Consider the following 15,934-nt stretch of genomic DNA (forward strand, 5'->3'; position numbering starts at 1 on the left):
CGTGTTGCATTATTTGGATACTAAGTATTACATAGACATATACACACAAGTTCTATGTAATGCATGTACAAATTATACCGTTATCTAAAATTTACACTACATATGCTTATTCTTGAATATTGTGAAATAATGCAAGTTCTAAGCAATGTATGCACAATTTTTTTTCATGATACACTTTAAGTTTTCTTTCTTCATTTAGTTTCTTCTTTAGGATAATACCAATGCAACTAATCCATTTTTCTCTAGATTTTTTTTAAAATTTTAATTTTTCTTTTGATTTAGTATCATGGCTCTTTTCCCCCTCTTTCTTTTAGGATAATGTTACCGTCCTTACTTATTCTTCATCAGAAAAACTTATGTTTTGGTATTTTTTTTAGTTTTGTATTGCTTTTAGTTTTTGCTTCTGCTTATTGAGTGTTAAAGTGGTATACTTCGGAGAATAGATTTTTGCTCTCGGGCTCCATGAAGCCCGAAATTTTCAAAATTAATAAATCAACCTTTTAAGTTTTAAAACAATCTGAAAAGAAATGCACACTTACTTATAGATGTATACTAGATATGTGTGAAATTCATCACAAAATACATTTTGATGTGAGCTGTACCAAAAACAAAATCATGTACTTTTATACTAGTGAATAGTACATGTGATGGAAATATGTGATTTTGTCTTTTTTGTGTAGCTCGCATAAAAAGGTATTTCACCTTGAAACTTTGCAGACAAGTAGTATACATTCATATTTATATGTGTGAGTTTTATGTTTCATATATTTTAAAACCAAAGGTTTTGATTTCAAAATTTTCAAATTAAGGGCTCCATGCTCGAGCTCCATTAGCAATCTTCGTATAATTTACAGCTTCTACTACTGATTGATTTTATTACAGTTTACGGAGACACGCACTAGTTGGCTACACGGCCGTTGGATGACGATCTAACGGCCGAGAATAAAAGTGACTTGTGCAACAAATTTTTTCAGGTAACTGAGGTAGAGGCGCTCCCTTTATTTTTAAAATAAAATAAAAAATTACTCAAAGTTATGCTAGTTCGGATTTCTTATGTTGCTTACCTTTGTGCGCGGAATGCTTGAAACATATGTGATCGTCTGCTCCTTCTTTTGCCAGCGGGTCATCAGCGTCGACTTCATTGCCAATAAGAAATAATACTAAAATTTAGTAAAAAAATAATAGTTCACATTCTGGTTAATATACTTGTCGGTCATATGTACTCCCTCTGTCCAGAAATACTTGTCCTAAAATTGAAAAAAATGGATGTATCTATAACTATAATAAGTTTAGATACAACCATTTCGAGAACAAATATTTCCGGACGAAGAGAGTATTACGGGTCGATTAGTGAGGTATGGCTACCTCCCTAAAAAACAGTGAGGTATGGTTACCTTGACAATTAGGTCATGCATCATGGAGGAAAGAAGCTGCACTTTACACTCCAGTTTACACAGCTTGGAGTGTATAGTGATCGTCAGCTCATCCAGACGAAGGGCTAAAGCTTCTTCATTTTTTTTGACGCCTGCACCTTGGGACGGCGTGGTGCTTGTACTTGGCAGGCGCAGAGGCGCTCCGCTGTTGCTTGTGGCATCTGAGGTGAAGGTCGGGGCAGCAGAAGCATAGGGGCTGAGTGGGCGTGAAGCGATGGTCGCCACTTGAAGACAGGTGTTGTCGCGATGGAGCTGCTCATCCGAATCTGAGCGACTCATCGCACCTTGGGACGCCAACGCCATGGTGGTTTCGGCATCTGAGGGGAGGATGGAGGGAGAACTTGGAGCGATGGTTGCCACTTCAGGTTCAGGGCACGGACCGATATATAGAGGTATGTTTTCCAGGGCGGCGGCCCAGTCGATGTTGGGAGAGCTTGACCCGTCGATGGCCAATTCAGGGGAGCTGGGGGGAAGTAGCTGGTCCAGGTCCAGGTTGTCCAAGTCGATGTTGGGATAGCTTGACGCGTCGATCGCCAGTTGAGTCGACGGATTGTCCAGGTCGTTCAAGCAGATGTCTGCGCCCTCGGCCGACGTTGTGCTCCTTGCAGGTTCCATTCAGGCCAACAAGCCTGTTCCCGTGAGAATCCGGTGAGACAATTTTGTTACTGCACGCACGGCACGGCACGGCACGGCACGGCGTCAGATTCAGAGCCTGGATTATTATAGACAGAAGATTGTAAATGATGGAAAATAACACTTGAGCAAGCAAATCACGGGGGGGTATTCCTCTCAATTCTGGGAACTACCTACTGTAGGAACGAACGAAATTTACGGACAGGAGAGAACGCGTCAAATCCTCCCCCCAGAAACAAGGGCATAAATAGTAGTATTACCTCACAATTACTTGTAGTACTTGTCGCTTCTTCCAATGGAATGAAATTAAAAGGGTCTCCTCCCTCCCTCCAAGCCTCCAACAAGCAGATCTACGGAGAGTGCTCCTGAATCCAGCTTTCGACCAAAGTGGGGGAGAGTGGGTTAGTGAGAAAGCTGCGGAGGCTCCTCGCAAAAAACAAAGTGATTTTTCAGTGGGGTGGGGCTCCTTCACCCCCACTTGCAATCCTACTCGTCCTTGTGTCTCTTGATGGAAAGAAAGAAAGAAAAAGAATTCATTCAAACACGTTCGCTTACTTCGCTGGATGCTACCATGGATACGGAGCTAACATTGATTATTTTGGGGCTTTGCTTTGCACTGGCCTGCTTTGGCGTCTAGGTTATTTTGCAGGTTCTGTTTTGGTCTCGTCTAAACAAAGCTAAGTATTGCGGCCACCGCTATATATTTTGTTAGAATCTTCCATTCTCGCCGCGGGGCAACGACCAAGCTACACCACTTTTGTTCCTAATAAAAGCGTCCGGAGCGAATAAGTAAATTTAGCATGCGATTTACTTATTGGTGCGACCAGCTCAGGTATAAACATGCGATTCATTTTACATCATAATACGTACTACTGACAAGGACACCATCTGGCCATGCGTTTTTTCCAAGTTCTGCCATGCCATGCGGTTTTTCCAAGTTCAGACAATCACAATGCACACCCTGCTATTACTGGTACGTACCATCTTTCACTTCCTTTGTTTATTACTATTACTACTATGGTGAAGTGTGAATTATGCCATTTCAAGGGATCTGATTAGAATTACCCGCGTACTCGTGTAGGTAGGTGATGGCGTGAGCCACGTCGATCCCGATGTTGAGCCGCTGTGCAAGCTCTAATCGACTAATCGTGTTCCGCGGGATTCTGAATTTCGCAGAAATCTTTGGTCACTACATCTTTCTAGTATTCCTAACTGAAATTTGAAATGTGAATGCAAATTTCAGCACTGTCAGTGACCAGTTGAATTGCATACCATCCAAGTGTTCTCTAAGGGAGCCATTGTCGACATATTCTACAACGATCAGAGTTTCATCTTTCTGCTCAAAAAACCCGAGGAACCTCATCAAGTTCTGATGCTCGATCTTCTGCAGTGTTTTGAGTTCTCTGCGAAGTTCAGTAGATAGATACTGACCGTTTAGCTGCAGAAATCAAATACCCAGTTAGTTCCTTCTGAATCTACATTCTACAGCCTCCATGAACAATTGCTGAATATTTATTTCTGATGCTTTTTCGTAACCTTTCTGGCACGTTTGGCGGCAACTTGGGAGCCGGCCGTCCGTGAGCTTCCCTCTGTAGACGCTGCAAGAAGTTCCCTCCCTGACCATGTTCTTCTCGCTGAAGTTCGATGTCGCCCTGAATACATCTGCAACGGTGAGCCCTGCACCCTCCTTGCTTGTCCCTGCCGCAACCAAATTTGTCAACATCCACAGATTACAGTCCATGAATACTCTGATCTTCTCAAGGGATTTCATGCTGATTAATTTGATGCTTAAGCTACAGGAGGATCATGATTAACAAAAAATTTACTGGCAACAAACAGAGGATGAAGTCCTAATGGTACCTGAATCCGTGGAGACATGGAAGCCCTCCACTCCTGCTCCCCCGAGAGACCTGGGAGACCTCCCGTTCTTGCTCTGCCTCGGTCTTCCTGACCCGGGGCACGAAGCAGGTGCCGAACACGCCGGCGACGCCCCGCGCTGCCGCCTTGAACGAGCTGCTGCTGCGGCTTGAGCTCCGGCTCAGCTGGGAAGAAAAACGGCGCGCTGTACAATCTTGAGGATGGACCGAGGGAAGATGAAGGTGTCGGCCCTTGCAGCGTGCGGTGCTTACTAAGAGTGTGTCAGATCGGTGTGAGACTCAATCCAGGTAGTGGCTTGGATGGGACACTCGGCTTTAGATGTTAGGCTTTGGTGCGTTTGGTATTAGGTTCGAACATTTGGCACGGTTTCATCAAGGGAATAGGAATAGCAACAACATTACCAAAATAGGCTTCAAGCTTATTAATGTATCATTTCGTATGATCTTTACGAATAATTAATAATATGATTGTATGCGATATGTACTCCTTTTCTAAATAAAAAAAACGACAAGGCCTGCCGCCGGTGCCGGTAGGAGGGGTACGGGTACCCATCGGAGGCCGCCTTGCTGAAGTTGCTGAAGCCCGAGACTTGTGTTGACACACGAACACGTCACGTGTACCCTCGACACCAGGGTGATGCACCGCAGCTCACGTCGAAGGAGACCCGACCGACAGCGCGATACGCAAGACAGTCGACGGGCGCTTTTGCAGACCCGAAAACCCCACACCCCCGGAAGGGACCCCGTCAGGGAGTGCGACGGCTTTGGGCTACCCTAGGTCGATTCGGTCGTCCCTAGAGCCTTGGGATTCGCAGCTCTCAAACATGAAGAACAGCGAAGAACAAGATAGAAAAACGGTGGAGAGATAAAACGTAGATGAAAAAGTAGTATATTGATTTGTTCGATTGTGTGTTGTTCAATCGGCCATCACCCCCAACATATATAAGAGGCGGCTGGACTTCCCGTACAAGCAAAGGATTCATCTAGGCTTTCCTTACAAAAAATTACATCAATTCACGTCCTAGAGTCCTAGTTCTATTCCAACTCGGATTCAGTCTGAATCTGGCCCAACTTCTGTCTTCCTCCTTGCGCGGGCCGCCGAGCTTGCATATGACCTCCGATCAAGACGGCCCAAATATAAAACTTGTGCGCCTCGACGAGACGAACAATCCTTATGTTGAGCACTTTTTCAAATAAGACCATCTTGAATATTCTATGAAGCCATCTTTAATATCCAGTCGGACTCGGTCATGTAATGGACTGGATTGTCCCGAGTCTCGTAGTGAACTTACAGGCCGTATACTATCTCATATGATAATGACTCCAAAACCAAAGTTCACCGTTTTGACGATGCGCACAACTTCCATGTTGATCACTTTTTCATCCGAGGTCATCTGGATTACCTTTCGGGCACATCTTCAGTTTCACTCGGATCCGAGCTCATTCACTCGGATATTAGAGTTTTTCGTCCGGCTGGACCTTTTCACTCGGATGTTAGAGTCTTTCACTCGGATGACTATATTTCGCTCGGAAGCCAATATTTTACTCGATCGATAAGTTTTTCACTCGACCTTTTCCTCGATCGGTAGGTTTTCACTCGGATGGTAAACTTTTCACTCGGATTTCCCGACTGAAAACACAGCCTGATCTTGATTTGCCTCTCCAGGTTGCATACGACATCGTATTGAGACAAATTTTATATGAAAAACGATCGGCTCGACGAGACAAAACTTTTTCGTGTTGAAGGTTTTTCGATTCAAGGCCGTCTTGATGGCCGAATTACTCGCGCAACCTATCAGACAAGTGTCTGGCACCTCGCGCCATATTTCCGTTGAGGTTCGGTCTACAGTGTATTGCCTCTAACTTTTGCATATGAACTCGGATTGAGATGATTTATATATCAAAATCGATTGCCTCGACGAGACGAAGACAATTACTTAAGAGTGCTCCTTCATGAGGTCATCTTGAAGACGTGATTGGCCAAAAACCACTCGGAACATTGAATTATGCCACTCGAAGTATAGTTTCGGTCCGTAAGATAAAGTCGAATGAATATAACCGAAACATCAGAGTGGTTCCACTCGGAGACGTGAATCTTTTCATGCTGAAAACCCGTTCACTCGATACCATCTTCATTGCAATCTGTATTTTGCCAAAATCAGGTGTCAACACATGCCCTCCTGTTTTTCGGCAAAGCTTGCACGCCGAAAAATAATATGCGTAGCGTTTGTTCTAAGGACGATATTAGCACTCCATCGGCCATTTATTTTTCTCAGCGCGATAATTATGTATCAGCCATGTTTGTGTTAAGGGCGATAATCGTATATCGGCCATTGCCTACTTAGGCTTCCTGCCACACACTCGGGTGGTACTTCTTCAAATATTTGCCATTGAGAGCTCGAGGTAACAATGCCCCTTGTATTGATTCCACCAAATATGAATTTCCGGGAACAACTCTTGTAATTCTAAAAGGACCTTCCCAACTTGGAGACCACTTCCCGAATTTTCTATCTCTTGAACCAATCGGCAGAATCACTTTCCGGACGAGATCACCAACTTGAAAATTCTTCAACTTAACTTTCTTATTGTAAGCTCTTGCAACCCTCAACTTGTATCTCTCTATGGAATTCAAAGCAACCAAACGTTTATCGACAACCTCATCAATATTTTCCATCATCAAGTTATAAAGGTCTACTGCCGATAAATCATTTTGTTTGGCTATTCTCAAAGCATTCAAATTTACTTCCACTGGTAAAACGGCCTCTTGACCATATACTAGCTCATATGGGGTCACCTTTGTAGCACCATGCCTTGAAATTCTATGTGCCCACAAAGCTTCAGACAATAACTCATGCCATCTCCTTGGATTATCTTCAATCTTTTTCTTGATGAGTTTGATTAAAATTTTATTGCTAGACTCAGCTTGTCCATTAGCTTGGGCATAATATGAAGAGGAATTGAGCAACTTTATGTTATAAGATCCGACAAACTCTCTGACTTGGTGTGACATGAAAGATGAACCTTGATCTGTTGTTAACGTTTGAGGAATACCGAATCTATGAATAATGTGCTCGGTTATGAATTGAATTACCTCTGTATGTGTCATGTTCTTGAGAGGTACTGCTTCAGACCATTTAGTGAAATAATCAGTTGCCACCAATACGAACCGATGCCCCTTTGAGGAAGATGGATGAATTTGCCCAATAAAGTCTAAACCCCATCCTCTGAAAGGCCACGACTTGATAATAGGATGCAACATAGAAGCAAGAGCCAATTGAATATCACCAAATTTTTGACAAGCTTCGCACCCTTTATAATATCTGAAGCAATCATTAATCATAGTCGGCCAATAAAACCCAGCACGTCGCAATAACCATTTCATCTTGGGAGCCGACTGGTGAGTGCCACAAATGCCTTCATGTACCTCTCCCATAGCAACTCTTGCCTGGTCCTCATCCAAACACTTTAGAAGAACATCATCGACTGTTCGGCGATAAAGACCATCATCTCTCATTGTATACTTGAAAGCCATACGCCGAACAGCCCTGTCCACCCTTTCACTCGGATTGCACAAGTAATCAACAATGGGCTTCCTCCAGTCGGGATTGTCACCTGCACTAGACTTTTTGTTAATGGCCGAATCAGTGGGTTCAGGTTTGGCCTCTCCCATATTGGCAAGACAAGACATCGGTCTTTGAGAGATATGAAACATGCCATGATCAACATGATATCCGGATGCTTGTTGTGCCAATTTATTTTCTTTCCAATTGTCATGTCTAGATATATGAGCAATGCTAAAGCAATCCAAAGTAGAAATTATATCTAGACATTTATCAAGATAAACATTAAGTGATTCGTCCAAACACTGAAAGACTTTGGATATTTCTGCACCACTAGTAACGAATCACCAAAAGCCTCAATATGTGTAACACCTATAGCAAGTAACATCTCTAGGCCGAATAATAATGCTTCATATTCGGCTTGATTTTTTGTACAAAAATATTCTAAGCGACATGAGGCTTCAAAAACAGCACCATGAGGAGATATGTAAACAATACCAACACCTTGGCCATTGGTACAAACTGAACCATCAAATATAATCTCCATGGTACTATTGAGACAAGGTTTATATCAACATCATGCTTGTCATCAATCCGATGTTCAACAATAAAATTAGCAACGATTTGGCCTTTCATGGATTTTAGAGATTCATAGGCCAAATCATATTCAATCAAAGCATAAGCCCACTTGCCAATTCTACCACTAAGAATTGGTCTATGCAACATGTATTTAATGACATCGGTCTGAGAAGCTACTATGCAAGCACTCGGTACTAAATAATGTCTCAATTTTGTGCAAGCATAATATAAACATAGACATAATTTTTCAATAAATGTATACCTTGTCTCTGCGTCCAATAGGCGGTGGCTCAAATAAGTGATGGCATGCTCTTTTCCTTCGGTCTCTTGAGTTAGAACAGCACCAATAACTCCTTCCTCTGCTGCAATGTAAAGTCTGAAGGGTTCCCTATGCTTGGGTGCTTTCATCACCAGAGGAGTGCACAAATAATTCTTGATCATATAAAATGCTTCTTGCTGTTTTGCCCCCCAAGTGAAATCAGCATCATTCTTTAACCGAAGGATAGGAGTAAATGCATCAACTTTCCCTGATAGATTAGCTATGAACCTTCTCAAATAATTGATCTTGCCAAGAAACTTTTGCATATCTCTCTTGCATGTTGGAGCCTCCACTTAATGTATGGCCTCTATCTTTTTGGGATCAATCTCTATGCCATCTTCATGAATAATAAAACCCAAAAACTTGCCAGCTGATACACCGAATGCACACTTTAAAGGATTCATCTTCAGTCCATACTTTTTCATTCTTTCGAAAGCTAAATGCAAATCAGCCAAGTGAGATTCAAAAGCATCCGATTTTGACAACAATATCATCAATATAAACTTCAAGTATGACACCGAGTAAATCATGAAAAATTAAATTCATAGCCCTTTGATACGTGGCTCCAGCATTTTTTAATCCGAATGTCATCACTGTCCACTCGAATAAACCAAGGAAACCAGGACATCGGAAATCCGTTTTGTACATGTCCTCTTCGGCCATAAAAATTTGATTGTATCCGGCATTACCATCTAGAAAGCTAATAACCTTATGTCCAGAAGCATCATTAATAAGCATATCGGCTATTGGCATAGGATACTCATCTTTGGGTGTAGCCCTATTCAAATCTCTGAAATCAATGCACACCCTCAACTTGCCAGATCCTTTCTTTCTACTGGGACAATGTTAGAAATCCACTCGGCATACCTGCAAGGTCGAATGAAATTAGCTTCAAGCAGTCGACCGATCTCTTCCTTGATCCGGTCATATGTTTTCGGATTAAATTTTCTGGCCGACTGTATATAAGGTCTAAAACCGGCCTTTATAGGCAACCGATGTTCCACTAGCTCTCGGCTTAACCCTGGCATCTCATGATATTCCCATGCAAAGCAACAAACATATTCTTTCAATAGCTCGATTAACTTAGCCTTACAATCGGCTTTCAAATTTTTGTTTATAAATGTTGGTCGAGTGACTGAACCATCTCCAATATCTACCTCTTCTAACGGATCGGCTGATGTAAAACCTTGTCCAAGTTTATCCATGTCATCCAACTCCTCTATAGACTCATACATATCGTTCTCATTGGACCGATACTTTACAAGATGTTTTTGTAACCACTCGGAATTAGGATCCATTTAAACATATCATACCTTGGAGCCGATTGCATTCACTCGGCTTTAAAGAGACAGGCACAAAACCATTCTTGGTCGCGCTGAGAAAATCAAATTCTGATAAGTCACGTCCCATCAAGCAAGTAGCATTGGGATGTTGCCAATCCACCGATGCATCGGCCAAAGGAACACATGCCGAGTTATCCGCATGAATAACTTCCACTTCATCATCAACCCACTGAATCAAAAACTGGTGCATAGTGGATGGCACACACTGGTTTGCATGAACCCAATCGCGGCCTAGTATGACGTTGTAGTTACCTTGCACCTCAGCGACAAAGAATGCAGTAGCCAAAGTTTTGCTTCCGACTGTAAGCTCCACATACATCACACCTTTGGCTTCAATTTTCTCTTTGCCTTCAAATCCGTTGAGCACCATATTGGTCTTGATCAATTCTTCATCAGGCAAACCCAATTTCTTGAAGACCGAATAGGGCATAAGATTTACCACAGCACCACCATCAACAAGCATCCGAGTGAGCGGGGACCCATTGATATGACCTCTGAGATATAATGGTTTAAGATGCGTTACTGGTTCTTTTAGCTTCTCGAATATTGCGTTTTTAGGGCCAAAATCCAGCTGAGCCACCTCCCCTTCTTCATCTACAGCATGAAACTGAGCAGGTAAGTAATACACCATATTGATATCCATACCTTCATGAACCGGTGTAGACTCATAGTCCAACATACCAGCCTCCTCCTCGAGTGCATCCACAGATTCTGAAATTTGTCCGAGTGAAGGAGAAGTAAGAAGTGTCGCAGATGATGTCATATATGTTGCATCGTCCTCCTTTGGTGATGTAGGTATTGTTGTGATAGATGTAGAAGTTGCTGTATCTTGTATTTGTTTAGGCCTCCACACTTGCTTTGGTGGAACCATGGGTCGAGTGTCATTGAACAACTTATCCCTTTGCTTCTCGGCCTCCTGTTCTGCTATCTCTTGACTCCTTAACCTCTGTAGTTTCCTCTTTTGTGTCTTTGTTAGCCCTGGAGGACACCACTTTGGCTGAGTATATTTAGGATCTCTCGTTTTTACCTGGCTGGTGCTTGCCTCATGGTCATTAGCCGAGTGCTTTGGCGCGATAGCAAGTATCGGCTCAGTCGGATTGCTATGCACAATCGGCTGATGTATGGCGAATGTTTCGATGCCCAAGATAAGTGAGTCGACATACATTTTCTCCTTGCCTTTTCCCAACTCAACTGCTGCAACACTTGGTGATTTAACACGCCATTCTTTTCGACTTTCCAGATGCATGAAATTTCCACTCGGGTGCACCTTTTTACTCTGATGGAATCCACTCGGATGGATATCACTCGGATGGAATCTACTCGGCCGCATTTTTTCACTCGGATAGCTTCTACCTGGGTGCATTCTTACACTCGGATAATTTCCATCCGGTCGCATGTTTTGACCAGCCGACCGATAGTTACCGATGTTCAGTCGGCCATTATATGAGTATTCAAGTCGACCCCAAACAGTTTGCCTTTGCTCTTCTGGAAACAACGCATTTGGTCCACTCAGTTTCATATACTGACTGAACATATCATCTGATAGTGACCTTGGCCGCTTCAAGTATGATGGCCGGTTAGAGCTGGGACCAGCCGACTGATTAGCATATTTGGATAGCAACATATCAAAAGTTGGCTTGATCCGCTTGCGTTGCACTTTAGCTTCATTCCTCTTCCACTTGCCAACTTCTGGACTCTTGGGTTTGACAAATTTAACTCGAGTATTTTCTTGCACCCGCGGTTGCCCCCTGAGTGTAGGATTCTTGATGGTGATTTTGATTACTTCCTTGCCATCGGGCTGCTTATCAAGCACGACATGTCTCCCCAAGACCGTGCTGCCTTCCTTGTCTTTCCTGGGCTCACCAATAATGATATTAGCTTTATTAGCAGATTCGGCTACCTCAGGCCGAATGAGTAGCTTCTTCCCCTCCAAATCCATGGTATTCATTGGAAAAGGTTGTTTATCAACTTGCATCTCAGAAAAGTTCAATCGTCCGTCATTAATGGCCGATTGTATCTGTCGTCAAAAAACATTGCAATCGTTAGTAGCATGAGAAAAAGAATTATGATACTTGCAATAAGCACGCCGTTTTAGCTCTTCAAACGGCGGTAAAGTATGAGATATTCTAATAATCTTAGCCTGCAGCAAAGCATCAAATATTCTATCACACTTAGCAATGTTAAAAGTAAACTTCATCTCTTCATCATGATTCTTATGAATCGGTTTCAGATCATTGCAAGTAAAGGGTTTGGCCTTAGATGGCCAAACAAATTCAGTAGCAAAAACATCACCCTCATCGTCTGAGTGATCACTATCATATTCCACCATATTCATCTTTGGACGATCGGCTTTGTATCTATGCACTTCTTTGAGATCTTTGCTTCGGCTTTCCTGAGCCAAAGCCCTTTGTAAGACTTGGTTGATATTTAAGAACTCATAACCTTCTAGCTTTTCTCTAATGGGAGTTCTCAAACCACTCAGCACTAGGTCTGCTAAGTCTCTCTCGGTTATCACCAAACTAAAACACCGGTTTTTTGTTTCTCTGAATCTCTTGACGTAATCGGAGACTGATTCATCATGCTTCTGTTTAACCGATGTTAGATGTGATAACTTGAGTTCATTGTCGCCGCTATAAAAGTGATCATGAAATTTCTGCTCTAGCTGCGACCAAACCCGAATGGAACCATGTGGTAAAGAAGAAAACCATGAAAATGCAGTACCAGTTAAAGATAAAGGAAACAAACGCACTTTCAACTCATTTAGTGAGCCTGCTTCACCTAGTTGTGCTAAGTATTGACTAACATGCTCCCATGTGGTTTTTGTGCCCTCTCCATTGAACTTAACAAAATCTGGAATCTTATATCCCGGAGGGCACTGGATGGCATCAAAGTACTCAGGGTACGGCTTTTGGTAAATCCGATTCCGAGGTAACTCAACTCCAAAATTCTCTCTAAGCATCTTAGCCATCTCCTCTCTAAGATTAGCTAGACCATCATCCGTAGTGGACGATGAAGCTTGTGGCAGTGACATAGGAAGAGTATGGTTACTAGCTGTAGGTAGGAATTGTGGCATGTATGTCGACCCATAATTTGGTAGTGGTCGAGTGATTGTAGCTGTAGGTAGAGTTTGGTTCGGCGTTGCCACCGAACTTTTCATGCTCATAATAGGATTAATGGGTGTAGCCACAATCTGATTTGTTTGGGTAGGATAATAAGTCATCGGCACGGGAGGCGCCGATGCAATATGTAAAGCCAGATTAGGGTTTTGCACACTAGCAGCTACACCATTATTACCACTAGACGATTGAGATATATTCTTCTGAGCATTAGTATTTTCTATAAAAGTTTGATAGACTAGATTGTTACCATCAGTAATACGACTTTCAATCTCAGCCCACTGCTCAGGAGAAAAGGCAGTACTTACAGAGGGTTTAACCTGTTCAGTTTGAAGAGGAGGGAACTTGATTTCTTCAATCAGAGTGATGTTGCCTTGGCGATCTTTCTTGAATTTTGCAAGGAACTCCTGCAGGTCCTTCTCCTCGCGCGCCTTCTTGTACTCCTCATAGACTTGGCGATGATCGGCCGATATCTCATCAAGACTGGGCTTAATGATGTTATCGGCGTCTACCTCAGATGGCTTGGGAAGATCGTACATGGTGGATGATGATGATTGATCTTCGGTCCCCAGCGGAGTCGCCAAAAAGTGTGTTGACACACAAACATGTCACGTGTACCCTCGACACCGGGGTGATGCACCGCAGCTCACGTCGAAGGAGACCCGACCGACAGCGCGATATGCAAGACAGTCGACGGGCGCTTTTGCAGACCCGAAAACCCCACACCCCCGGGAGGGGCCCCATCAGGGAGTGCGGCGCCTATGGGCTGCCCTAGGTCGATTCGCTCTCCCCTAGAGCCTCGGAATTCACAGCTCTCAAACACGAAGAACAACGAAGAACGAGATAGAAAAACGGTGGAGAGATAAAACGTAGATGAAAAAGTAGTATATTGATTTATTCGATTGTGTGTTGTTCAATCGTCCATCACCCCCAACATATATAAGAGGCGGCTGGACTTCCCGTACAAGCAAAGGATTCATCTAGGCTTTCCTTACAAAAAATTACATCAATTCACGTCCTAGAGTCCTAGTTCTATTCCAATTCGGATTCAGTCCGAATCTGGCCCAACTTCTGTCCTCCTCCTTGCGCGGGCCGCCGAGCTTGCATATGACCTCTGATCAAGACGGCCCAAATATGAAACTTGTGCGCCTCGACGAGACGAACAATCCTTATGTTGAACACTTTTCCAAGTAAGACAATCTTGAATATTCTACGAAGCCATCTTTAATATCCAGTTGGACTCGGTCATGTAATAGATTGGATTGTCCAAGTCTCATAGTGAACTTACAGGCCGTATACTATCTCATATGATAATGACTCCAAAACCAAAGTTCACCGTTTTGACGATGCGCACAACTTCCGTGTTGATCACTTTTTCATCCGAGGTCATCTGGATTACCTTTCGGGCACATCTTCAGTTTCACTCGGATCCGAACTCATCCACTAGGATATTAGAGTTTTTCATTAGAGTCTTTCACTTGGAAGACAATCTTTCACTCGGATGACTATATTTCGCTCGGAAGCCAATCTTTTACTCGATCGATAAGTTTTTCACTCGACCTTTTCCTCGATCGGTAGGTTTTCACTCGGATGGTAAACTTTTCACTCGGATTTCCTGACCGAAAACACAGCCTGATCTTGATTTGCCTCTCCAGGTTGCTTACGACCTCGGATTGAGACAAATTTTATATGAAAAACGACCGACTCGACGAGACAAAACTTTTTCATGTTGAAGGTTTTTCGATTCAAGGCTTTCTTGATGGCCGAATTACTCGCGCAAGCTATCAGACAAGTGTCTGGCACCTCGCGCCATATTTTCGTTGAGATTCGGTCTGCAGTGTATTGCCTCTAACTTTTGCATATGAACTTGGATTGAGATGACTTATATATCAAAATCGATTGCCTCGACGAGACGAAGACAATTCCTTAAGAGTGCTCCTTCATCCGAGGTCATCTTGAAGACGTGATTGGCCAAAAACCACTCGGAACATTGAATTATGCCACTCGGAGTATAGTTTCGGTCCGTAAGATAAAATCGAATGAATATAACCGAAACATCAAAGTGGTTCCACTCGGCGACGTGAATTTTTTCATGCTGAAAACCTGTTCACTCAAGACCACTTTCATTGCAATCTGTATCTTGCCAAAATCAGGTGTCAACAACTTGCTGTCTGGTCATGCTGCTGCTTGTGCTGGGCTGCCTCCTCGCCGCCACCTTGATGATCTGCTTACTGCTGATGCTGATGGTGTTTCATGGATTGTCGCATGGAGATGAGATGGGATGGGATTGATTGATGATCGGATGTTATGGAGCAATGATTCGATGGATGGTGGTCAGATTGCGTCGGAGGTTGCAGGGTCAACTCGCGTGCTGGCTGCCTTGTGCCTTAACTCCAAGCAACAACTGGTGGTTTGTTTGACCTGACCTGTAGCAATATTTTGTTTTGAGGAATGTTATCATGGTTGAAATTTTGCTTTTCGTTGCTATTCTTTTCTGGTTGTTGTTCATGGAATTTTTACACACACCTGTCATTGTTTGGTTGGTACAAGGAAGTTAGGACGTAGTCTTGGGACTTGGTCATTAGTGTTGCTAATCATCTACGTGCGGTTGGGAGGAAATTAGTTGGAATGTAACGGGAATTCAATGGCTGGTTTAAAGATATTAACATATATGATGGTGAACTTTCTCTTATGAACACATGTGTTTGTACAAGATTGCATATATGGTGGCTGAAACAAGGGTTAAGGAATCTGACTTTTCATGATGCAAATGAGAAACCTCTGTTGGATCTTGATGGAGTTTATATAGAAAAAAAACTAACGCCCACACGCACTAGTAGAAAAAAGGCAATTTGTCCCGGTTCATAAGGCCCATTTGTCCCAGTTAGGGAACCGGAACTAAAGGGTCGGTACTAAATCCCTACACGTTTAGTCCCGGTTCTTACACCAACCGGGACAGATGGAGCTCCACATGGCCGCTGCGGCTTGCCCTGGCAGGGGGGCCTTTTGTCCTAGTTTGTAGCACCAACCGGGACAAATAAGCTACCACGCGTCAGCATTTCAGGGGCTAGGAT

The 15,934-nt window shown here is 43.2% G+C and overlaps 1 protein-coding gene and 1 pseudogene across 1 annotated transcript in view; both read right to left on the bottom strand.

Annotated features, from left to right (window-relative positions):
- LOC119303893 overlaps positions 1-2,456 on the bottom strand; it is a 4,734-nt gene extending 2,278 nt beyond the window's left edge. Inside the window, exons 1-3 of the mRNA XM_037581041.1 lie at positions 2,327-2,456; positions 1,395-2,145; positions 1,065-1,136 (exon numbers count right to left, since the gene is read on the bottom strand). Coding sequence (XP_037436938.1) covers positions 1,065-1,136; positions 1,395-2,048 — 726 coding nt within the window. The 5' untranslated portion in view covers positions 2,049-2,145; positions 2,327-2,456. The remainder of the gene's footprint in view (positions 1-1,064; positions 1,137-1,394; positions 2,146-2,326) is intronic.
- The window catches only part of LOC119300372, a 14,942-nt pseudogene continuing 1,103 nt past the window's right edge, over positions 2,096-15,934 (bottom strand).

Source organism: Triticum dicoccoides, chromosome 5A, assembly GCF_002162155.2.
Source record: "Triticum dicoccoides isolate Atlit2015 ecotype Zavitan chromosome 5A, WEW_v2.0, whole genome shotgun sequence".
NCBI classification, from domain to species: Eukaryota; Viridiplantae; Streptophyta; class Magnoliopsida; order Poales; family Poaceae; genus Triticum; species Triticum dicoccoides.